The sequence below is a fragment of the Microtus oregoni genome, unplaced genomic scaffold (assembly GCF_018167655.1).
Source record: "Microtus oregoni isolate MIOR12 unplaced genomic scaffold, Mior012 000018F_ref0000195, whole genome shotgun sequence".
Classification (NCBI taxonomy): domain Eukaryota; kingdom Metazoa; phylum Chordata; class Mammalia; order Rodentia; family Cricetidae; genus Microtus; species Microtus oregoni.
The window spans coordinates 14,402,846-14,428,417 of record NW_024543077.1 but is presented as its reverse complement, the minus strand read 5'-3'; the positions used below and the strand labels follow the sequence as shown (position 1 = coordinate 14,428,417).

The window sequence follows — 25,572 nt, the reverse complement described above, 5'->3', positions numbered from 1 at the left end:
CCAGACACATCAGGGCATAGAGGGTACACATGACCTCACAGAGAGGGGGACAGCAGTCACATGACCTGCCCAGGCTCACAGACACAGGCTCAACCTGGTGACAATTGGTTGTGAAGGCCCAGTGCTCACAAATGACAGCTGCTGGAGACAGAAAGTCAGGTTCCTTCTATGGAATAAGGCAGCCTGGCTCCAGGCAGGCCTCATGCTTAGAAGCAGCTAGTCAACACAATCTGACTCCAAGCTAGTAGTGGAGAAAGAGCTAGTCAACACAATCTGACTCCAGGCTGGTAGTGAAGAAACAGCTAGTCAACACAATCTGACTCCGGGCTAGTAGTGAAACAGCTAGTCAACACAATCTGACTCCGGGCTAGTAGTGGAGAAAGAGCTAGTCAACACAATCTGACTCCAAGCTAGTAGTGGAGAATCAGCTAGTCAACACAATCTGACTCCGGGCTGGTAGTGGAGAAAGAGCTAGTCAACACAGTCTGACTCCGGGCTAGTAGTGGAGAAAGAGCTAGTCAACACAATCTGACTCCGGGCTAGTAGTGAAGAGCTAGTCAACACAATCTGACTCCGGGCTGGTAGTGGAGAAAGAGCTAGTCAACACAATCTGACTCCAGGCTAGTAGTGGAGAAAGAGCTAGTCAACACAATCTGACTCCGGGCTGGTAGTGGAGAAAGAGCTAGTCAACACAATCTGACTCCGGGCTGGTAGTGGAGAAAGAGCTAGTCAACACTGTCTGACTCCGGGCTAGTAGTGGAGAAAGAGCTAGTCAACACAATCTGACTCCGGGCTGGTAGTGGAGAAAGAGCTAGTCAACACAATCTGACTCCGGGCCGGTAGTGGCTTTTCTGGTTTTTAAGAGAAAACATGAAGTTTGGTGGGCAGAAAGGGAAGGAGGATCTGGGAGCAGCTGCCTGATAAAAATATACTATTTAAAATTCTCAACAAATAAAGACAGAAAATAAATTAGCACATGGAAAGAATAATATAAATTATTACCTTTGCCCATCGTGTTCGCTCCTCACTAGTTAGTGCTGCTACACTGGGCCCAACAGGTTCACTACAGCATTTCTGGTGGATATACGTCAGTTGTCTTAGGGAAGATTTAAAAAAGCATCTCAGAAAGAGCATGGACAGGACACATAGGAATTACAGAAGTCTTTACACACACACATATAATATATATATATATATGTGTGTGTGTGTGTGTGTGTGTGTGTGTTTAAAAAGTGATTATATATTTTACTTACACAAAAAGTATATTGGAGAATAATTTATATTTAAAAATAAGCACAGACGATATCATTTACTGAAAACATGCATTTCCAGGTAATTTATTTATCAGATAAATAAATACCAGTTTCCTCTGTTTATTTGTATCTGCGACACTGGCCAAGAAATACTTTCCTTGCAACAAAAATTTCTCTTTCTTGTCTTTCTTCTTCTTCTTTTTTTTTCCAAGACAGGGATTCTGTGTGCTGTCCTGGCTCGCTCTGTAGACCAGGCTGGCCTCAAACACAAGAGACCCACCTGTCTCTGCCTCCTTCAGCACCACCCCGCTGGCTTTCAGCTTTATCTTGAAACTAAAGATATTCTATGAGCACATGAGGATTTCTTCATAAAACACTTGTCTTGCCTCTTTCTGCTCACTTAGAGAAAAAAATAAAAATACAAAAATAGAGTTCATGTGGCAAAGTTTAATAAGCTGATTGCATTCAAATTAAAGGATTATCAAAAAATTGCTCAATAGAGCAGAAGACCAAATCAGCCTCTTGTATGTAGAACACACACATCCAATCAAGAGCTCCTGTGTAGAGAACTACAGCATCCACCTATCAGTTAGGGTGCTTTTCAAGAGCTCCTGTGCAGAGAACTACAGCATCCACCTATCAGTTAGGGTGCTTTTCAAGAGCTCCTGTGCAGAGAACTACAGCATCCACCTATCAGTTAGGGTGCTTTTTAGTAGGACTGTGCCGACCACCCATCCTCATCTTTTCTGAAGCTGAGTGCAATCTGCCCCAGGACTTGCCGAATCCTCCTGGGTATAACCCAGACTGCCAGGTCTCAGAGAAGGGATTTCCCAGTACAACAGCAGGTATGAAACTCTTCCTTTATAGCTTATGTCATTTTAGAGAATGGCAATTCTGGACATTGGGTTTTTTTTTTTTAACTCAAGCTAGAGCTTGAAAGCTAAGGATATCCAATAAAGCAGTCTGAGACAGACTCCTCAGATATCCCAGGGGGTCAGGAGCTGGCTACAGCCAGGATGATCTTGAACACCTTAATCCCTGATCCTCTTGCTAGAATGACAGGCCGGTGCTAGCACTACAGTTTTAGAATGTAGACAGGAGGAAAACAAGGCACAAAGGTTTAAATAGGATGGGTAGGGAATGCAAGATGGCTGGTTAACTAAAACAAATGTGTGTGTGTGTGTGTGTGTGTGTGAACAATTTAAGAAACAGAGGTCATTGAAAAAGAGCAAAGCAGAAGTATTGTCCACCTGGGAAGGGGTGGAGAGAGAAAAGGGAAAATGACATAATTGTATCTTAATTAAAAAAAAATAACAAAGCTATTTTTAAAAGCAGGTATGAAAAAGCCATAGAACCCTACTATCTTCTAACCAAATTAAAACATAAAAATGAACTTGAAGGAAGATATCCCACAGGCTACATAATGCTGGTTTTAGAAGCAACAGGTCACTGACTAAAAGTCGCAGTGAGAGGTGTGGGGTACTTCCATAGGAGCTGTTGTCCAGGGAGCCCCAGAAAGCATCCCTTGACACCAAACAGTATAGTCTCCTGCTGTTCCTCTTGTTAGCTGTGCTGGACAGTTTTAGTTCAACTCAACACAGTTAGAGTCATTTGAGAGGAAGGAGCTGCAACTCAGAAAATGCCCCACCCAGACTGGCCGGTGGTGCATTTTCTTAATCAGTGATGGATATGGGAGACCCACTGTGGCTGGTGCCACTCCTTATCAGGTGGTCCTGGGTCCTATAAGAACAGGCTGAGGAAGCCACGAGGAGCAAGCCAGTAAGCAGGGCTCCTCCATGGCCTCTGCATCAGTTCCTGCCTCCAGGCTCCTGCCTTGAGTACCCTTCATAAAGGACTATGATCAGGACATACCAGCTGAAATAAACTCCTTTCCCCAGAATTGCTTTTGCTTGTATTGTTTTATTATAGCACAGAAACCCTAACCAAGACAGTTACCAACCAGAACCAAGTAAGATCCTTAGCTAAAAACATGGTGTCTCTTTACAGCAACAGAACGGTAAGTCATGAAGACAGCTGACTTCTGACAGAGTCTCAGAGAAGGGAACTGTGGCCTTCACTTGTGTACCCACTGCTGAGCCCAGACAGCCCCGGTCAAACTCACTGCGTCAACAAAACAAAAAGCCATGGATATGAAAGAGAGCTGTACGGAAAAGGAGAGCTGACAGGGAGGCAAGGAGAGAAGTAAAAGGAAGGGGAAAATAATAGGAATACATTCTATGTGTGTATAAAATTGTCAAAGAACAAAATTAAGTAATTAAAATGCAAAATGTATAATTCATTTAAAATGTAGTTTAAAAACCTGAGAAGCTCTGGTGGGGTGATCAAAGTCCCTTCATGCAATACATCAAATACAAAAGCTCGGCCACGACACAGCACAGCAATGTGGGATGGACAATGCCCTTCACTCTCTGGAAAAAGACACAGAAAACATAAGACTCAATAAAGCTGCGTTCAACCAACAGAATATAATTCTTTTAATATGTGTGTGTGTGTGTGTGTGTGCGCGCGTGCATGTGTGTGGTATAAAATATATTACTTGGACAAAGTTCTCATGGAGGAGGGAAGATGAGGAGAATCTTTAATAACATGAAGCTATGCTCAGACAAGAGTAAATTTCCAAACGCTAAGAGAAAAGACTATGATTTGCTAAGGAAATGACAGATGTTTTAAGAGACAGGCAAGTTTAACTTGACTTTATAATGTAGACACTCGTTAACAATATATGATAGATCACTAAAATGATCAATATACAACTTTTAGGTTTATAATTATTTGATAAAAAACACAATTTATGAAAAGCTTCAAGGCTATACTTAAAGTCTACTGTGCCCAAAACCAAGTATGCTCCCTATAGCCACAAGGAAGAAATCACCAGTTAACAGAACTCCAGATTCTATGACATAAACACATACTCTTGAAAGTTATCCATGTGAATCTTGAAATCCTTGAGTTCCGAGTATTTGTGCTATAAGAACTTTTAAGTTTTCCTTAAGAGACAGGAATGGGAATGGAAAGGGATGGACACTTGAGGAAGTTTCTCATTGAGATTATTCCAATGTTAGTTTCTCATCAGATGATTTAATTTCTGACTACAGCTATTCCAGTCTGAACCATGTAAATCCCTCCCCTCACTGCAAAGTGAAGGAGGGTGGAGCACTGGCAGGGGTTCAGCACTTGAATGGGGGACAGTTTAACTGCAGCACTCTCTAGCAAGGATTCCTCAGTGAGCCCTCAGGAGTGAATCCATTCTACCTTGACTAAAGGTCAGAGTTCAGACCCATTCTTGCTCCTTCAAGGTTCCATGACAGGATGTTTTGACCTCAGTGTGGCTACAGGATGTTTCGCCTAGAAAAGGGTATTTTGCTCTAAGGTGTGGTTACTTCATGTTTTGAGATGTAAGGAGGTAATTACATTTATTTGTTCTTTGTATCATGGTAAAGAAGCCTTTTGCTTCCCCTCCTTTTGAATTGGGGTGTACGGGCTATAAGAAACAAATCTGGGAGGATTCACTGGATGCCCCCCAATTCTATCTGTCATCTCTTGTCTATTTCTTTCTTAATCCTCAACCCTCTTCCCAGTATAGACGAATTAGTCAGGCAGGACCCCGAGAAAAGTTTTCAGTAGAAAAAAATCATTATGTTCCTGAGTGTCAGGGGAAGATGACGTATGTCCTCGTCTACGTCTGTCCTTGTCTCTAAGACAGGAAAGTGAAAGGGAGTAAAGACACACGGTACCACTGGAACAAAGGTAACTGCTTGGGATTCAGAATTCACTGCTTTTACATGATTTCTTGTATTTATCCACTGTTAGGAGAGACCATCTTTTGGTAACGTCGTTACTTTCTCTTATACCCAACTTCCTCAGTATCAAGGAGATAAATATTTTTGCTCCTCGGGTTATTTCCAAGTCATTTCTTCTCTGACCCCTTCAGACATCACCCCATCCTTTCATGGTTACCAGAAATACCCTTTATTACCAGCAACTACTGAAATCCTTTCCAAAATTCATAGCTTGACAAGAAAAAGAAAATAAACCGCATATCCACTTCTGATACCAAGTGTTAGCATTCAGGCACACCTGGCACAGTGGGTCAACCCTCTGCCTCTGTGCATGGCAAGAAGTACCCTGACTGTTGCAGGTGCAAAGGTCCCTTTAAGAGACAAGCCCTGCCTACTCTCACTCTCTGAAGAGGCAAGCAGGTCTTTGCCTATCTCTTTCTCCCTTTCTCTCCCCCTCCCCTTACCCTTCTCTCAATAAACTCTGCCTGCATAGTGTATCTGTCTCCTGCCCACAGCCCTCACCTGCCAAGATCCCAACTTGCATCATATTCAAAACACCCATTTAATAAATAAATAGTTGGAAGAATGTGTGCCAGGAGTGTGGTCCTCCAAAACTAACTTCTCAGGACACGTGAAAAGAGATTTGAATGAAATGGGAAAATGAACCATGGAAGTTGTGCATAGTACAGACAGAAGGATCAGGAAGTATAAAGATATTAAGACAAAACTGAACTGGTTTGCTTAATACAAAAAGCCCAGGGAACCTTGAGCAGAGGTGAGGCTGAGGCCAGATGGGCTGTGACTCTCAGGGCTTCAGTGTTAAGCACGGTGGAAAGGAAGCCAGCAGGTGGTTTTACATAGTAAACAGGTAGCAGCAATGTCCTGTTTGTGCTCCAGCAAAGCTTGCCTGAGGATTAGAGGGGAGAGCTAAACTTTCCTTTTAGTATGAGAGGTAACACAGATTGGAGCAACCTACCAAAGCAAGAAAACTGGAAATGCAGAGGAGAAAGAGAGGATAATGAACGAACACGAGGAAGGGGATCTCACACCATTAGTAGCATCCTGAGGATCAGACAAGTTGGTTTTGTCAGTGGTTCTCTGTGCTGTGCTGGGGCCTCACAGGTGCTGACGAGGCTGTACCACAGCTTTTTCTTCATCTACTTTCCAAAAAGGAGTGCGAAGTGTACAAATGCGCTATAATATACGACCAAGAATTACCAAGGGACTTGAAACAACACACCGTTATGATTTAGGGTTTGCAGGATGAATCGGAAGCATGTTTCTCTATGCGAAATGAAGGTGCCGCTGTGTTCCTTCCAGAGGCTCTACAGATGCTATCCCTTCCTCAGCTCAGGAGTCCCCTTCTCCATCTTCAAAGCCATCAAGGGGAGATCACAATCTGTCTGTGCTGCCATCTCTGTTTTTCTCTAAGAACCCATACGATTCTCAGACTTGTGATTAGTTCAGCATAACCTCATCTCCAGGGCAACTGACAACCCTAACCTCCTTGCAGAGGACCGGGATGTGGCATCTCTAGATTATTCTTCTTATAGCTGCTGGTCAACCTCAGGTTAAAGAGCAATTTTTCTGTATTTGTGATGAATAAGAAAACAGTTCACTAGTTGAGAATAAGGCAGAAAGGCAAGAAACAGGCAAGAAAGAATAAACTGACCATTATGTTATGGCCCCCATGAGAGGGAAGAACATAGCTGTGCAGAACAGTAAGGTCATGGACTGTACATCACAATGTGGAGGCAAAAACAGCCAAGGTGGGGTACTGACGGATATGGGTGCTCACGGTGATCCAAGTGATACAGAAACTGCAGCATGTGGGGTTAGTGTAAAGGGTTAGGTTAAGAGCTGACAGGAACTGGGCCATGTCTGCAGGAGAAAGGTTTTACTAAGGAATAAAATTTAAGGGAAATGAGGGGATAACATAGAACTAGAAGCTAAAGTCATCAAGAATATTACTGAGCTAGCAATGGAAGAAAGATAGTTTCACAGAAACTTTCTGATAAATATTATAAAACCCCAATTATTTCAAATAGTATATTAGAAATCATAGCAAAACTCCCCAAATCTCAAGACTTTTCAAAAAAATTATCTATGGTCTCTGTGTTTACTTACCAGTTCTAAAATAATTCATAATCGAATCTCTAGTGATTCCCGGAACCTTGCAGGTGGAAAACAACATCCGGAATTGGTTCATGTCTAGAGGAGTATTCCCAGATTTATGTGCAGGCAATTTTTCTCTATTAAAAAAGTATTTTGATTAAAAAAAAAAGTCATTGTTAAAACTCACTATCAGGCTATCTCAACTGTATCATTCTTCCACTGAATAACTGAGCTGGGTAGATACCATTTTCTTATTTCCCACAATGGGCAAACCTAAGCTCAGCCCATGCCAGGGTTCTTAGTGCCCTCACCTTCACAGGTCAGTGGTAGAGGAAGGTCATTGGTTAAATAAAGAAACTGCCTTGGCCCTGATAGGTTAAAATTTAGATAGGCGGAGTAAACAAAACAGAATGCTGGGAAGAAAAGGAAGTGAGCTCAGAGGCCATGCTCCCCTCTCCCGAGCAGACGCGATACAGCCAGCCACCAGGTCAGACATGCTGAATCTTTCCTGGTAAGACTGGTACTACACAGATTACTAAAAATGGGTTAGGCAAAATATGAGAATTAGCCCGTAAGAGGCTAGAGCTAGTGGGCCAAGCAGTGTTTAAATGAATACAGTTTGTGTGTTGTTATTTTGGGGCATAAGCTAGCTGGCAGCCAGGAGCTGGGAGGCAGGAACGCAACCCGCAGCTCCCACAACAGCTCAGCCCGTGCCAGGGTCCTTAGGGCCCTCACCTTCACGGCTCAGCCCGTGTCCAGAGCCCTTATGTTCATGGCTCAGCCCGCGTTAGGGCCCTTACATTCTTACCTTCTTAGCAGCTGCCAGTAGTTCAAGTTATGCCAAAGAATTATACTTCCTCTTTCTAACTGTGTGCCTTCCTTCGCAGGCCAGTAGTGTTCAAAATGAGGACAAGGGCCCACAAAGTTCACGTTCAGCTGGGATGGCATACGCACATCCAGGTAGGCGACATTGAGCCACCACTCTTCCAGCTAAAAAACAAGAACATTGGTTCTTCAAAATAGAATATGTAAGTGCTAGCCAGTAAAGGAAGCATACAATACTTGCTCCTTTTATTTTACGTCACTACAGACAGTGAAAGACCCACTGTATTGACCTCCCTTCCTTTCTATCCTCTCACTTTTGGAGCTGTAAACTACTAAATATGAGTTGGTTTAACTACACTATCAACAAGGTACTTAGGCAACTCCTAGAGTATAAAAGACATTCCCTGAAACCTCGCTTAACGATAACAGCCATTTATAATGCTCTTTGCCGAAGAGAAACTGAAATTCCAGTTAGAAGTGCAAGACCCTTCGGTGTGCTTCAAACGAACTCAGACTTTTCTCTGACAGTCCTTTTCTGTGTCCCCTTCACAGCACATAACTGGATTTCTTACCCGAGTAAAGAGATACCAGATCTTACCAGTTTACCTGGAGGTTTTTGCTTTTTTAAAATGATGGTACAAACTGTAGCTACTAACCCAGAAAGAGACCAGAGTAAAATGAATACAAGCAGAGCGACATCTTCTTTACCTTTTCCCCATTTTAGTTAAAATCGCCCGACTCAACATTGAGAACAAAGGAATCTGTAAGTAGGAATTATTTTTCATCAAAAGGATAAATGCCTTATATAAAAACCAGACACTTTTCTTTTAAAATTGTAAGTTACCATCATTAGTTTCCAGCTAAGGCAATGCTTTTTAATTAGGAAAAGTCACCCCCTAACTCACATTCTGAAAAGTGGTTGAGCTGAATCAGAGATGGAAGCTGATGGAGGTGGGTCATCTGTCTGTTGCTTTCATTGGTTAATTAATAAAGAAACTGCTTGGCCTTTGATAGGACAGCAGCTTAGATAGACGGAGTAGACCAAACAGAATGCTGGGAGAAAGAAGCTGAGTCAGTCAGTCACCATGATTCTCCCACCCGACACAGACGCAGGTTAAGATCTTTCCTGGTAAGGCTGGATAGGGGAGCACGGAAGCATAATTCTTAGTTAAGGGAGCCACCTTAGGGCTGGCAAGAGACTTGAACCTAGAGTGGCTCCCAGGAGCCCAAGGCGATGTCCCCAGTTAGTTCCTTGGGCAGATGAGGATAGGGAACCTGAAACGACCCTATCCTATAGCAATACTGACGAATATCTTGCATATCACCATAGAACCTTCATCTGGTGATGGATGGAGATAGAGACAGAGACCCACACTGGAGCACTGGACTGAGCTCCCAAGGTCCCAATGAGGAGCAGAAGGAGGGAAAAGATGAGCAAGGAAGTCAGGACCACGAGGGGTGCACCCACCCACTGAGACAGTGGGGCTGATCTATTGGGAGCTCACCAAGACCAGCTGGACTATGACTGAAAAAACATGGGATAAAACTGGACTCTCTGAACATGGCGAACAATGAGGGCTGATGAGAAGCCAAGGACAATGGCACTGGGTTTTGATCCTACTTCATGTTCTGGCTTTGTGGGAGCCTAGCCAGTTTGGATGTTCACCTTCCTAGACATGGACGGAGGGGGGAGGACCTTGGACTTTCCACAGGGCAGGGAACCCTGACTGCTCTTTGGACTGGAGAGGAAGGGGGAGAGGAGTGGAGGGAGGGGGAGAAAGGTGGGAGGAGGGGGAGGGAAATGGGAGGCTGGGAGGTTGGGGAAACTTTTTTTTTCATTTTCTCAATAAAAATAATAATAATAATAATAATAATAATAATAATAAAAGATCTTTCCTGGTAAGCCACACCTCGTGGTGCTACACAGATTATTAAATATGGGTTAAAGCAAGATGTGAGAATTAGCCAGTAAGAGGCTAGAGCTAATGGGCCAATCAGTGTTTAAAAGAATACAGTTTCCGTGTAATTATTTCGGGTATAAAGGTAGCCTGTGGCCGGGAGCCAGGGTGGCAGGAACGCAGCCCGCTGCTCCACACAACAGGAAGCTGCTGGCTAATGGAGACCTGGTGACCACAGCAGCTTCTCCTGCAGAAGTCGGAACTTCAGAATATGTCCAACTGGTTCCCACTTCTCCATCACCTGCTGTTTAAATCCACCTGCTTCAGAACCACACGGATGGGCAAGAGTATGGCTCAGTAGTAAAGAGCTTGCCCAGCATGTATAACTCTGGACTCTATGACGAATATTGGCCAACATATACCACACAGAGGAATTAAAATAAAGGTTTCTGGGTCTCATTTGGACTTACTGAGTCAAAAATTACTGATTCCCGGAAACCTGCATTTTAATACATTCTCAGGTAAGACAAAAGCTCACTTATAAAATAAATGCTCTCCAATGACATATATCATTCTTTTGTGACCATAATGACAATGACTCCAAGCATTTTATGCAATAATTTAAACAGGAAAGTTATATACATTTTAAATTTTTTAAATATCATGTTTCCAATTATAAGTATATAAATAAAATAAATACCCAGTTTCTTTTTCCTTTAGCCCTTTCAAGTAGTTTCTGATGCAATTTCTCACCAACTCCATTTTGAAACGTTCGAACTATTTCTTCAGTTTTCTTATATTCGTCTTCATTCGCAAACGGCTTTACTATAAAAAAGTGATTAATTATAATTGTTCCCATATCACCTCACTCATTTTTATACAACTCTAAACATCACTAGCATACTGTAAGGTTTTAGTCTACAGCATGAAAAATGCAGTGCAAATGCAGAAATAAAACAGTAGATATTGTAGAATGGAGTCACAATATCTGATATTATCACCAAAGTACTCCTGATGACAGTAAAGGGGGCAAGCTGCCACATAGCTATTATGCAGTTGAAGGTAAGCCCGACTGAACCACAGGTAAGAGAAATTAAAGCCTTTACCTCTGCTGTTTAAATTAGAACCATGACTCTTACATAGGCAATGTAAAATATATTTAGGGTACCTGAGAGCCAAAAAAACAGTTTTCTACTAAGGGGAAAAAAGGGAGGAAGAAAAGAAAAAGGGAAATACGAAGACCATCCAAATTTCCTAGTCCATGAAAATCAATTGTTTTAAAAATTAAAGTATATTAGAAACTAATAAGTTTTTTTGCTTCTTTAAAAAATCTATCGAGCACAATGTAAAGTCCTATATAAAAATAGTGTTCAGAGAGAAAATGTGAGTACTCTAGAAGGCAATAATCTGTGAATTTCAAAAAGGTTAGTGTTCCCAGAAGAAGGTAGACTTAAAAGAGGAGGAGAAAGTATACCTTTTTTTTTTTAGCAAAAACCCATGTTAAAAACAAACATAAAATATGAAGCAGAAGCAAGCAAGTGCACACTATTTCCCACCCCCAAAAAACCAATAATAAAAAAAAAGAACAGCATAACAGCATACATTTACACACACACACACACACACACACACACACACACACACACCTGTTCCAGTTCCTATTTATCTCCACTCCCTCTAGAAACCCAGTAAAATGACAGTAAAGGTATCTCAGGAGGAATACAGGGCAGGAGACGGCTCAGTGGTCGAGCTCACTGACTCAACCAGGGGTCCTGAATTGATTTCCTCACCCATATGGCTGCTCACAACCATTTAACAGAATCTGGTTTGCAGAAAGATACATAAAATACATTTAAAAAATCTAAACTAAGTAATAAAAGGGAATGAAATTGACAAAGGAGACAGGGAGGCAGACAGACAGACCAGGGGTTGGTGGGCAGACATTTCAGAAACCCAGGAAACACGATGAGCCAGACAAGGTGGCAAACCTGTAGTGTTCCAACCACTGGGGAGCAGAGGCTGGAGGAGCTCAGGCCAACCTGGGCAATAAACTGGGACACTGTCAAAAAACCAAACCAAACAAACAAGAATAAACTGGAAAGAGATGACTGGCTTTGTGAAACAGAGAAAATATCTAAGGCCTGAGGAATAAAAGGTTACAGAAAATACAAGTGGGGTAAATGTAAGTCCATAAATAAGCCAATTCTGGTGGCAGAACCCAAGATTCAAGATTTAAGGCACAAGGTCCCCTAAAAAGGAAAAACAAAGGGTGAAATGAGACTGCCACGATGTCTCCCCCAAACCAGGAGAGACAGCCATCCCACCCCACCCACACAAGGTTTGCCACGATGTCTCCCCCAAACCAGGAGAGACAGCCGTCCCACCCACACAAGGTTTGCCACGATGTCTTCCCCAAACCAGGAGAGACAGCCGTCCCACCCACACAAGGTTTGCCCAGTGCTAGGGAAAATCAAGTTGAAACATGAATCAGATAAAAACAAAAACCTGGATTTTGGTCCATACTAAAAATAAGGTATTATAGATCTTATTTTGAGGTATTATTCACAAAATTCAGGAAATGGAAATACTTAAGTATCTGTCAACTGATGAATAGAAAGAAATTATACTACGTATACATGGAAAAGCTATTCATTCGCCATTTAAAGAAAGAATGAAATACCGACACTACAACACAGATACAACTAGAAACGCTCAGTAACCAAGCCGACAACAGAAGCCAGCACCTTCGGCAACACTGATACATGGGGAGGGAAGTGCGAGAAGGATGTAGAAGGTTGATGGGGGAGCAAAATGAGAGAGAAATGAGAAGGTCTGGAATCCTGCTACGGACAGTAGTTACATACTGAGTATCTCGGGAAGCAAGATTTTGAATGTTTTCAACATGATGAAATAATATTTGAAGAGACAGATGTTTGACCTACATTATATAATATACATATATTGAAATTACATAGTACCCAGCTAATACGTATATATTTTTGTTTCAAGGTAACAGCTTGAATTTAACTTAAATTTTTAAAAAGTTCAGTTATATGCTCAGCTTTCTCCCCGTCCCAAACTGATCAGTTCAGGAAAAGAGTGGTGGAATTCAGGTGTGTGCTAATGAAATTACTAGGTCTCTGCCCTACACTCAACAGTAAGATCCACTAGTTACCAAGTCCAAACCATTCCCAGTGAGATTTTCAGAATCTCAATCACAAATGTGAATGCCCAAGGATGGGCAGGTGTAGTGGAGACCCATCCTCGGGGTATAACATCAACATGGCCATACCATCTTAATCATAGCACTGAGTCTACATTCACGAAACCTTCACAGAATTTTGTCTGTGGCCCTCCTGCCTTCATAGGGTCACTGGGCTCCCATGTGATCTCAGAAGGAAATGCTGGAGTATTTAGACAGTAGAGGGTTTACTGAAGGCAGAGAGTCCAGCTCTCCGGCTTGCAGGAGGAGGTAGGAGTTCTCAATGACTTGACTGTTTTGAAGTCACCCATACTCTTGTAAACAAGCCTAATAAACTCCTTGGTTTACCAAACTGGACTCCAGCGGAATTATTCTTTTGGTCTGTTGTTGGTGCCTTATCTAGGGTTAATGAACAGTTGCTTTTGTCTCCTTGGAAAAGTTAACACATTTGATGCTCAGACAGACACAACAGAGGTAAAGAAAGGCGGCTTAGGGCCCAGCTGCAATGGGAAGGAAACGTGGACTAAATCAAGCTGACAGGAGAGGAGCTGCACAGCAAGTCTGACACCGGAGTCTCCTTGCAGGGAAGGCTGTGTCTCCCTGCTGTGGGAGCGACTGATTACCCCGGCTCTAGGCGATAGATAATACGCACAGCTGAGACTACCTGTCCCCAGGAAAGAACTGCACAGAAGGGAAGAATGACAACGAGAAAAAAATACATGCGGGTGGCACTCATTCTCCATGACAGCCTCTGATCTGGCAACTAACCCAGACAACATGGGAATGACATGAAGTACTGGCTCATGGATGACAAAAGAAATTGAAAAGGGAAGGACATGACTGCTCCTAGGTATGGTAGGGAAGAAAGTTTATTGCAGTTAACAATTGTTGGTATGGGGCTGGAGAGATGGCTCAGAGGTTAAGAGCATTGCCTGCTCTTCCAAAGGTCCTGAGTTCAATTCCCAGCAACCACATGGTGGCTCACAACCATCTGTAATGAGGTCTGGTGCCCTCTTCTGGCCTGCAGGCATGCACACAGACAGAATATTGTATACATAATAAATAAATAAATATTTTTTTTAAAAAAAGAATTGTTGGTATGGATGGTAATGCCTTCAGAAGTTCCTCTATTGTATAGGCTTGTTTTGGCTAACCTGGGCTTTTCGGTTTCCCATATGAAGTTGATTATTGTTCTTTCAAAGTCTGTGAAGAACTGTGTTGGGATTTTGATGGGGATTTCATTAAATCTATAGAATGCTTTTGGTAGGATTGCCATTTTTACTATGTTGATCCTTCCTATCCAAGAGCATGGAAGATCTTTCCATTTTCTGGTATATTCTTCAATTTCTTTCTTCAAAGACTTAAAAGTTCTTGTCAAATAGATCTTTCACTTCCTTGGTTAGTGTAACCCCAAGATATTTTATGTTCTTTGTGGCTACTGTGAAAGGTGATGTTTCTCTGATTTCCCTCTCAGCATCTTTATCCTTTGTGTATAGGAGGGCTACTGGTTTTTTGGAGTTGACCTTGTATCCTGCCACTTCACTGAAGGTATTTATCAGCTGTAGGAGTTCTCTGGTAGAGTTTTGGGGGTCAAATGGCCAAAAGATACTTAAGGACATGTTCAACTTCCTTAGCTATCAGGGAAATGCAAATCAAAACAACTCTGAGATACCATCTGATATCTGTCAGAATGGCTAAGATCAAAAACACTAATGATAGCTTATGCTGGAGAGGATGTGGAGTAAGGGGAACACTCATCCATTGCTGGTGGGAATGCAAACTTGTGCAACCAGTTTAAAAATCAGTGTGGTGGTTTCTCAGAAAACTGGGAACTAACCTCCCTCAGGATCCACCAATACCACTCTTGGGAATATACCCAAGAGATGCCCAATCATACTACAAAAGCATTTGTTCAACTATGTTCATAGTAGTATTATTTGTAATAGCCAGAACCTGGAAACAACCTAGATGTCCCTCAACCAAAGAATGAATAAAGAAAGTGTGGCACATTTACATATTAGAGTACTACTCAGCGGTAAAAAACAATGACATTTTGAATTTTACACGCAAATGGATGGAATTAGAAAACACTATCCTGACTGAGGTAACCCAGACCCAAAAAGATGAATATGGTATGTACTCACTCATAAGTGGATACTAGCCATAAACAAAGGACATTGAGCCTATAGTTCATGATCCTATAGAAGCTAAGTAATAGGTGAACCCAAAGAAAAACAAATATAGACCCACCTAGAAATTGGAAACAGACAAGATCGCCTGACAAAATTGGGAGCATGAGGGCAGGAGGAGAAGGAAAGAGAGAAGAGAAGGGTTGAGGAGAACTTGAGGGAATGGGATAGCAGAGATGTAGGAAGGACAGATATGAGAGCAAGGAAAGTGATATCTTGATTGAGGGAGCCATTATGGGGTTAGCAAGAAACATGGCTCTAGAAAAATGTTCAGGAATCTACAAGGACGACCCCAGCTAAGACTCTAAGCAATAGTGGAAAGGGTTCCTGAACTGGCCTTGCCCTGTAATCAGACTGATGATTATCTTAAATATCACCATAGAACCTCCATCCAACAACAGATGGGAACAGAGGCAATGACCCACATCAGAGCACTGGACTGAGCTCCCAAGGTCCAGTTGAAGAGTGGGAGGAATGAGAATATGAGCAAAGAGGTCAAGACCATGAGGGGTTCACCCACTGAAACAGTCTACCTGAGCTAAGGGAGCTCACCAACTCCAGCTGGACTGGGAAGGAACAAGCATAGGACCAAACTAGTCCCTCTGAATGTGGTTGACAGTTGCATGGCTGGGGCAGACTGGGGGCCACTGGCAGTGACACTGGAATTTGTCTCTACTGCATGTACTGGCTTTTTGGAATCCTATTCTCCTATTTTGGGGATGTATACCTTGCTCAGCCTAGATGTAGTGGGGAGGGCCTTGGACTTTTTACAGGGCAGGGTGCCTTACCCTCTCTTAGGATTGGAGGGGGTTGGTATGAGAGGGTATGTGGAGGGAATGGCAGAAGGGGAGGGAGTGGGAATTTGGATTAGTATTTTTTTAAAAATAATAATAAAACAGAATTGTTGGGATGGTTGCAGGGTTTTACTGTTTTGTTGAGTCCAATAATGAATCGCGATTTTTATAAGGTAAGAAAGAATCTAATTTACCTGAGTGAATTAGAATGGAAAGTAAATTGGGGTTATAAAGTGCCACAGGGGGAATTTAAAAAGAAAAGAAAGAGAAAAGGGAACCTGTCTGGGTCACTCAAATGAAGTAAAGGGCACAGGAACAAAAGGCCAGGAGAAGCTGCAACCAAAATGAAGACCACTCTAGGAGACCATGTAGGAACCTGGGCTTTTGCACACTACATAATATACACAGTATGAGGGGATAGAGTACACACGGAATCAAAGGATGCAGAAGGGGATGGGGATGGGGTGGGAGAAAGGAGGTAGAGAGGTATGTTAGCCAAAACTAAGGATTTATGAAACTCACTAATTTGTGACCTAATCAAAAATACATTAAAAGGGGGGGGGCAGGTTGTACAAAGGTGCCCTATATTAGCAAACAATGCTGTTCCCTTCATTTTCTCTTTGTTTTCAAAAGTATCAGGTGCTTTGAACTCTTGAGCCAGGGATGAGTTCCCTTCCTGTGAGTTACTGTTCAGAGAGGCACCAAAAACAACACAGACTACAGGCTATTGCTGTTGTTCTCTGTTGCCCACAGTGGCTAGATCAGCCATTCTCAGCCCGTGGGTTGCAACCCCTTTAGGATCGAACAACCCTTTCATTGTGGTCACAAAATCAGATATTCTGCATATCAGATATTTACGTTAGGATTCATAACAACAGCAAAATCAGTTATAAAGAAGCAAGGAAAATCATTTTATGGTTGGGAGTTAGAACAACATGAAGAACTATTAAAGGGTCACGGCATCAGAAGGTTGAGAACCACTAGTCTAGAGGATAAGACCTTATTGCTAAAGACATCACACACATTTTGGTAGCTGGACACAGAGAAATCAATGAACTAACCAGAAAACCGTCACTGCTGGCTGGCTTGCATACTGCTGGAAGGTACTACAGAGTCTGATGGTGCATAAACGACATCAAAGTGTATCCAGTGCTGGGAGCTGCATGCTACACTACCAACCTTAAGAAAACATTGTAACCACTGCTGCAATAGAGGCAAGACTGCTTATGGGGGCAACAACCACTCTCTTTTCTGGATCTGAGGCCTGCTCTTCAGGAGAAAATCCATGCCTCATCCTGCAAATATAATTAAAACCCATCAAAAGAGAAATCATAAGCCCTGGCAAAGAGAACCTACTGATATTTTCCTAAATGACCATGTTGTCAAAGTGTTCTCTAAATATATTCCTAGATTTGTGCTGTTCCCAACCTTAGTAGGAGAAGCTTCTTATTGCAATGGGTAATGCAAGGGGTAATGCAGAGACTCATGACTGTTTAAAGGGCAAGAACAGGTAACCGAGTGTGTGACAGTCGATGGGACACCAAGACTGCGGTGTCACAGAAGAGGGGTTGGAGTGCATATGAGAGCAGAAGGCTGGGAAGGAGTGCTGTGAGGTGCTGGCACTCATGAACTCAGCACAAGACCTCCACAAGATCAAAAGAGCTCATTTTAGCAGGGACTCCCAAGGTTTTACCCCTAGCTGAGGAACTGACAGATGAGGATGGAAAGTTACATTTTTATTTTTAGTGTAGCATCTAGTTGGCTTCCCACGCCCCCACTGGATGACTGACACTCTACTCATATAGGCAGCACCAATTGGAATCAATGGATTAGTTAAATAAATTAATAATTTTAAAAAATACATAAATTCGGGCTGGAGAGATGGCTCAGTGGTTAAGAGCATTGCCTGCTCTTCCAAAGGTCCTGAGTTCAATTCCCAACAACCACATGGTGGCTCACAACCATCTGTAATGAGGTCTGGTGCCCTCTTCTGGCCTGCAGACATACACACAGGCAGAATATTGTATACATAATAAATAAATAAATATTAAAAAAATACATAAATTTGGGAAGATGATGGGATGGGAGGTACTATAATCTTTAGGAGGATGGGTCCCAAAATCAGAACGACATCATATTTCCCATATGGAACAAACAAGGCCTTCAGAATTCTTAAAGCACACCCAATTCAGAAATCTACACAGAGCTAAACAATCAAGTAAAAACAATTAGCTCTTTTTTTTTTGCTCTCTCAAATACTCTTTTGCAAGCAGTTACAAGGGTGAGCAACATATGAAAGCAGACAGGAAAGAGAGAACACAGGAGAGAAGGGAAGAGAGCTGCCAGGTTGCTGGCAACTGAAATGTCCTGAATCACAGCTGTGGAGCAAACTCAAGGCAGTCTATCCTTATTGAGAGGAGGGGAAGGAGAGGGGGGAAGGAAAAGGGGAAGTAGAAAGGGGAAAGAGAAAGGGGTAGGAGAAGGAGGGAAGGAGAGGGAGGGAAGGAGAAGGAGGGAAGGAGAGGGAGGGAAGGAGAGGGGGAAGAGAAGGGGAAGGAGAAGGAAGGAGAGGGGGAAGGAGAAGGGGTAGAGAGAGGTAGGAGAGAGGGGAGGAGAGGGAGAAAGAGAGGGGGAAAGAAAGGGGGAAAGAGAAGGGGGAAAAGAAGGGGGAAGGAGAAGGGGAAAGGAGAGAAGAAGAGGGGAAAAGAGAGCTCACAATGCACGTTTTTAAAAGGAAATAAAACTGACTCAATATTTTATGTCTAACTGTATACAAGAATGTTCATTCATTCTAGTGTATAGAAATAAATTTGAATACAAAGGAAAAAATTAAGAAATGAAAAAGGTGGAAATACAACAAGTAAGTCCCAAAAGTAAATGACTGGCTCGTTTATGAACAACTAAACCAGAGGTTCTCAACCTGTGGGTTACAACCTCTTTGAGGGTCACCTAATACCATTGGAAAACATAGATATTTGCACTAGGATTCACAACAGTAGAAAAATTACAGTTATATAGTAGCAATGAAAATAATTTCATGGTTGGGGTCACCACAACATGAGAGACTGTATTAAAGGGTCACAGCATTACAGAGTTCAGAACCACTGCTCTCAACCCTGAATAGCCAGGAGACTTAAGAGAAAGAATTACTAAAACCAGGTGGCTGTTGACTTAGAATGGTGACTTTGTATATGGGTGACAAGAATCAGAGGGGAAATGTGAGCATGATGGATTGTACAGATGCGTGGACAGGCATTAGCAGCAAACTACACAACCATTTGAAGGAATTACAAGGTCCAAGAAACATAAGATTAGTTCAAATATGGTGCTAGCAAAAGAAGCAGAGAAAGATTTCAAGATCTTTGCCAAAGTGGGACTTGTACACACAGATGGAGAAAAAGGATTGACATTTACACCGCATGCCTATTAATACTATTGGGCTTTTCACACCGTGGAAAAATAACTTCTAAAAGCTTTGCATGTTTTATGAGTCTAGAGGCATCTGCAGTTAGACTCTCATCAGTCTCTGTCATTTCTATGTCACTAACAATATTAATCTATACTAGAAGTTTATAAATGTACCTGATTCAAGGTATTTTTTCAATGATTCCTCAAGTGAAGGAACAGGCAATGATGGGAGAGAATCCTGGTACTGAAATGTCCGTTCTTCAACTGACTTTGCCAGTTGATTTTCCATGATATAATCACAGTAGAAAAACTGAAGAAAAGAAGAACAGCATCCGTCACAACTTCAACTTTTTAAGTATTTGTAAACTTGTCGGACAAAGAAAACCAACTTTAACATTAATTCAATATGCTAGGTGATATGGGGGGGTCTTCTGTCTATGTGTTACTTTCATTGGTTAATAAAGAAACTGCCTTGACCCTTTGATAGGACAGCAGCTTAGATAGGCAGAGTAGACAGAACAGAATGCTGGGAGAAAGAAGCAGATTCAGGCAGTTGCCATGATTTTCCAACCCAAGACGGATGTAGGCCAGAATCTTTCCCGGTAAGCCACCACCTCGTGGTGCTACACAGATTATTAGAAATGGGTTAAGCAAGATATGAGAGTTACCCAAGAAGAGGCCAGATATAATGGGCCAGGCAGTGTTTAAAAGGATACAGTTTCTGTGTATAATTATTTCGGGGCATTAGCTAGCCAGGCGGCCAAAAAATGCAGCCCACCACTCCTCACTACAGCTAGGGAACCAAAGCATCATCAGCGGGACCAGCAGCCATCCTCATCAAACACCAGATAGTTAGCGCAGTGTGCTACAGAAAACATGCTCGCATATGAGAACCAAAATCTCCGATTTAGTCATTGGTTTGAGAGGTCGTCCTTGGTACCCAGGCAGATCTGTTAGGTTGTAATCTCTCCTTCCACAAGGCAACATTACAGAACATTAGGGAACCTCCAGAGTCTTACTGGGTAGGTAGGATTAGGTGTGTAGGAAAATATTATGTCTGAAAAACAATGCAGACGTGTGGAAGAGTAGGTCATAGATGTTACATACTGTAAGACTTCATGTGACAAGCTGATCTAACTTAAAACTGTGCAGATGGCATGGGACCTAATCAGACTGGCTTTGAGTATCACAAACCAATCTTAAATATGTTCTAGATTTGTGATATTCTTGTCAAAATAAAACTAATCCCATTTAAGATTAGGGTATATTGGTATTAAATAATAAGATTTCTGAATGAATAATTTATAAATTCCATAATAAAACAGTAACTAAGAAAACAAGAAATTAATATTAAACGAAAACTTTCTGCCCTTTCATATCATATCTTAAAATGGCAAAGCTAAATATTCTACTTGTGTTATAAAAGTTAACAGTATCAGAAACAAAGGCAAGGCAGACTATTTTGGCTAATACCTTAGGACCTCAAAGTTCAGCCTCTTCTTAATGGTTTTCCTTACATCCCATCTGAATATTGATAAACCGCTTTGGACTTAACAGAAATGTAGTTCTTGGTCCTAAAAATAGACTCAGCTACTTTTTAACCATTTGCTGCTAGGTAAGTGACTGGAAAACACTGGGAGCATTTATTTGGTGGTGGTGGGCTGTCACAGCACACATGTTAAAGGAAACTTGCAGGAGTTTCTTCTCCTCTACCTTGTGGGTCCTTTGGACTCACACATGGGTTAGCTGACTTGGCTGCAGGTGCCATTATCTAACAATACATCTCAAAGGACCTCAAAATTTGCCCTTTTTATTTATTTACTTATTTTGAGACAGAATCTCACTATATACCCCTGGCAGGCCTGAAACTAGCAGTGTAGACCAGGCTTGCCTGAATTGACACGGATCTGCCTGCCTCTGACTCCCTGGTGCTCGGATTAAAGGTATGTGCCACTAATACCCACCAAACTCTAGGCAAGTAAGTAATAGAATCTCTTTACCTTTGAATGTATAATCATACTGTCATCAGATTTTTTATTTTGGCATGCCCTAAAAAGCATGCCATAAAAACAGTTCATCCTGAAACAAGTATATTATGGACTAGAGTATGCAGAAATTTTTATGATGACCTCAACTGCTACCTACACTCTCTATTTCCCAGAACTCGTCATTATGATAGAAGATCATTACTCCTATGGTTGCAACTGGGTTTCAGCTACGAAAAAAAAAATGAGCTTAAATAGTCAGGACTTAACCGAATTATTTGAGTCCGTGAGGTAGAGATGCTGCCATTTCTATGTCTACATCCACGACCTGGAGGAACTCAGAGGCAAAAAAGCGCTAACAGGAATGGGATCCTCAATCCTGCAAGTGAGCAGGAATTAAATTCTGCCAACTCGAATGAACCCTAAAACCTCAGAGAATAACTCAGGCGCCTTGATCTCTCCTTTTGAGATTCTGTGTAGGATAAACAGCTAAACTCACTCAGACTTCACAGAAGCTCAGTCTGTTCTTTTAACTGCCTGAGATCATCTGTTGTGGTAGCAACAGGAAACTAATATGGCAAGCCGCTCTCTTTCCACTTCCCTGTCACTTAACAGACCCCCCCAAAGCCGAGAAAGAGAATACTAATTTTATGACCACTGTGCTGCTTAAACCCTGGACCAGGTAAAGCAGATTCGCTAAGAGTTGTCTTAAGTTTTCGACCACATAGATTAAGTTAAAGGATTACAATAACATTAAGAACACTATTACTATGGGTTTAACTAGAGTGGATTTCCTGAGAGTAAGGTAATGTGAACTCAAAGAAGCAGGAACAAGAACCAGGAAGAGTAAGCAAACAAAGTGTCACATACCAGTAAACCAAGATGAAGTGTTCAGGACTGCCAGAAGCTCCAACAATTCTGATGTGAAACCACTGGGGCTTGAACAAGGCTGGGGACTGTAGGAAGAATTGCGCTGAAGTAAAGACCAGAAAGTGAGGGGAAAGGAAGTGAAAGAAGCTGGAGAAACAGAAGAATGGTCATCTGTTAGCTTAAATCGCTGCAGAGCTAGCTATGTTCCAGGCATCTAATTAGATGGACCCAAGGGGCACAGAGCACCTTCCGGTACCCGCACTTAGGCTGAAACAGAAGCAAAAGCAGCAAGAAAGTTCAGAAACTCCTCCCACCAACCCAAGGGCAACTCGGCGCAGGGGATGAGGACAAATCGGGGAAAATTAAGGAACAAGCACCCCGACCCGCTAGCTGGACGTTGCAATGGCGGGGGGCGGGGGGGGGGGGATATCCCGGACCCGAAGGGCGAGATGCCTGCGGACGCCACACCCGCGCCAGACCGGAGTTTCTGAGGCGCTGCCCGACTGCACCCTGCTCGGCTTGGCGCAGCTCCACTGCCCCTTGACCGCTCGCCGCCGTGGGAGGGAACGGAGGGAGCCGGCTGCACGCTCACCTTCACCTCCGCCCCTCTCAGGGTCCTCGGCAACGACGGCCTGCCAGCCCTGCGCAGCCCAGGAGCCCAACTAGGACGGAAAGCCGCGAGGGTCCCGCCCCGCGCACGTCGGGGAACGCGATTGGACGGAAAGCCTCGAGGGTCCCACCCCGTGCTGGAAGGGGTGGGTTGCCGGGGCTCGCTGCCCCGCCCCCGGCCCTGGCCCCGCCCTCGGCGGTTTTCCGGGCCCGGATTGCGCCCTAGGAACGCGAGCAGAAAATCCGATTAGCGTCCTGCAGTCCCTGCTAAAGCATCTTCCTGCTGGACTCTGCGGCACGTTGGCCGCGGTCCAGAGAGATGGCGGCGGCTCCGCCCACGCACGGGCACAACCCTGCGGAAGGGTAAGGAAGCCCACGGCTCAGCCTGGTTTTTCACTCGACCTCTCCGCTGCAGGGCGCCGTGTCCCGGTCTCTTCTCACGCCCAGTCGTCCCTCCCCCTAGCGAGTGCGAGCCTCCTTTGCAGGTTCATAGCTTGCTTACTGATAAGACTTGTGAATTTAATGGAATGTAATATATAGTACTAATCTGTGGGGTAGATTTTTACTCTGAATTTACCCCAAATAAGCAAGTTGAAGAAATACTTATTGAGTTGAGAAGTATCAGCTCAGGACCCCCAGTGCCAACTTCTCAGCACAAAGGAGATGTATTTGCCCCAGAGAGACTAAGGGCAGAGGATGAGAGGCAAACACAGGAGGATATAGGGGACAAGGCAGGATGGGAAGGGAAGAAGGGAAATGTGGCAAGGGTATTTGTCCTGGAGGGACAAAGGAGTGTCTGAATAGAGAGGAGACAGATGTGGCATAGAGGAAAATGGAGGTTTAAAAGGTACAGAGGGAATGATGAGGTGTTTAATTTTAATTAGGCATGTTTACTAGGTGAGCCAAAGGGGGCTTTTGATTGCTGGACTTCGATACTTTGATAGCTGAACCTTGGTAGGCAGCCTCGGGAGGAGGAAGTGGCCAAGTAAGGGAGTAGATCCCGGGGTCTAGCTAGGAATGTGACCTAATGGAGGAGTGGGGGAGAAGGGCAAGGCCTGCCAGAGCCATACTCATGATACTCAAGCTGTCCAGAGTCCCTTCGCTTATATTTTCTTATTTTTAATGACAGGAGGTTGCATAGGTGTGGTTATTTTGAGAAACAGCCGATAGCAAACTAAAGTATGCTAGATACAAAAAGTTAACTGTGCTGTCTCACTGGGCCCTCAGAGCACATGCACCCTGTTTCACATATGGGCTCACTTTACCACCAGCCACAGACTTTGTTTGTCATTGATGATATTTATTTATATGAAAGTCTGCCCCCCAAGTCCTGGAGGAAGTGTTGATTTAACGATGACCTTTTCACATCTCAGACAAGTTCCTTATGGCTAAACTGAGAATTTAATTTTTACAGCTGAATGGAGGTGTAATTTACATACCAAAAATCACCCCTTTGAAGCATATAAATAAATATTTAACTATATTTACAACTACATAGTCTGTATTAATTTGCCATCTGTTCCTGTGGTAAGACAGTGACCAATTCTGTTAGATCAAGATCCATGGAAGTAAATAAATCCTTGGCAATAAAATAGACCGAGCTGTACAGAAGCAAATTGTCCCTTGTCCAGAAGTCTGTTCTGTCCCCTGTGGTCTCAAAGTTGCAAACACCGAAGGAGGTTATGTTTATCTTATCAGGTGCTTGCAGATCCTTGCCCGCTGAAGCTGTTAGCAGCATGTCAACTTTCCTGTCCAGAGTTTCTCAGCTCACCTGAGGTTTCATTAGCTCATTACAAACCAAGTTGAGGAGAAGGGGCTTATTTGGCTTGTGCTTCCACATGACTGTTTATGAGTAAGAGAAGCCCAGGCCCCAAATGAAGCAGAGACCATGGAAGAATGCTGTTGTTTACTGGCTTGCTTCCCACGGCTTGCTCAGCCTGTTTTCTTATCTCAGGACTACCTGCCCAGAAAGACACAGCACATCAATCAGGAAAAGTGCCCGCAGACACATCCACATGCCAATCTGGTGGCAGCCATTCCCCAAAGGAGGGTCCTTCCTCCCAGGTGACTCTAGTTTGTGTTAAGCTGGGAAAACTAGCACAGTTATAAAGTGATTTTTACAACATTTTGTCATTCCCCCAAAGAAATACCATTAACTGTCACTCAGTGTCCAGCCCTCCCCACAATTTCCCAGCCCTGTGTAACCAGTCTGCACTCTCTGTCACTGTGGATTTACCTGATCCAGGCACTCGGTGTGAACCATAAGTTATATGACCTTTTGGAACTGGAATTCTTTCACTTACATTGCTCAGATGCATCTGTGCTTTAGTCTATAACAGCATTTCTTTATTTTAACAGGTCAAATAATACTACATTGTATTGATGAATATACCATATTTTGTTTACCCTTCATCAGGCGAAAGTTAATTTCCTTTGATTTTCTGTGATGTGTTTATGTGTGTGCAGGTGCGAGTGTCGGAGAAGAACCGTAGCGTGTTCCTTGGGTGCCGTCTACCCTTTTCTCTTCTTTTTAGATAGACTCTCTTACTGTCCTGGAACTCTCCATGTAGGCGACACTAGCAGTGATCTTCCTGTCTCCACTTGTTTTTCCAGTCCCAGGTTAC

General features: G+C 43.0%; 2 protein-coding genes across 6 annotated transcripts in view; one reads left to right on the top strand and one right to left on the bottom strand.

Moving 5' to 3' along the window:
• Positions 1–23,023, bottom strand: part of LOC121459029 (peroxisomal carnitine O-octanoyltransferase-like) — a 38,408-nt gene extending 15,385 nt beyond the window's left edge. Inside the window, exons 1-8 of one of the 5 annotated variants that reach the window (XM_041668518.1) lie at positions 22,932–23,023; positions 22,340–22,425; positions 19,659–19,794; positions 10,592–10,716; positions 7,977–8,158; positions 7,181–7,305; positions 3,574–3,682; positions 1,003–1,096 (exon numbers count right to left, since the gene is read on the bottom strand). In XM_041668518.1, the coding sequence (XP_041524452.1) occupies positions 1,003–1,096; positions 3,574–3,682; positions 7,181–7,305; positions 7,977–8,158; positions 10,592–10,716; positions 19,659–19,773 (750 nt within the window). In that variant the 5' untranslated portion in view covers positions 19,774–19,794; positions 22,340–22,425; positions 22,932–23,023. Of the gene's footprint in view, positions 1–1,002; positions 1,097–3,573; positions 3,683–7,180; positions 7,306–7,976; positions 8,159–10,591; positions 10,717–19,658; positions 19,795–22,339; positions 22,612–22,931 lie in introns of those variants that run through there. The other 4 variants (XM_041668516.1, XM_041668519.1, XM_041668520.1 and 1 more) reach the window with 4 other exon arrangements.
• Positions 22,742–25,016, top strand: LOC121458656. Its single transcript, XM_041667953.1, has 3 exons — positions 22,742–22,960; positions 23,006–23,311; positions 24,903–25,016. The coding sequence occupies exons 1-3, from the start codon at positions 22,742–22,744 to the stop codon at positions 25,014–25,016; spliced, it is 639 nt and encodes a 212-aa protein (XP_041523887.1).
• Positions 25,017–25,572: the final 556 nt, after the last annotated feature.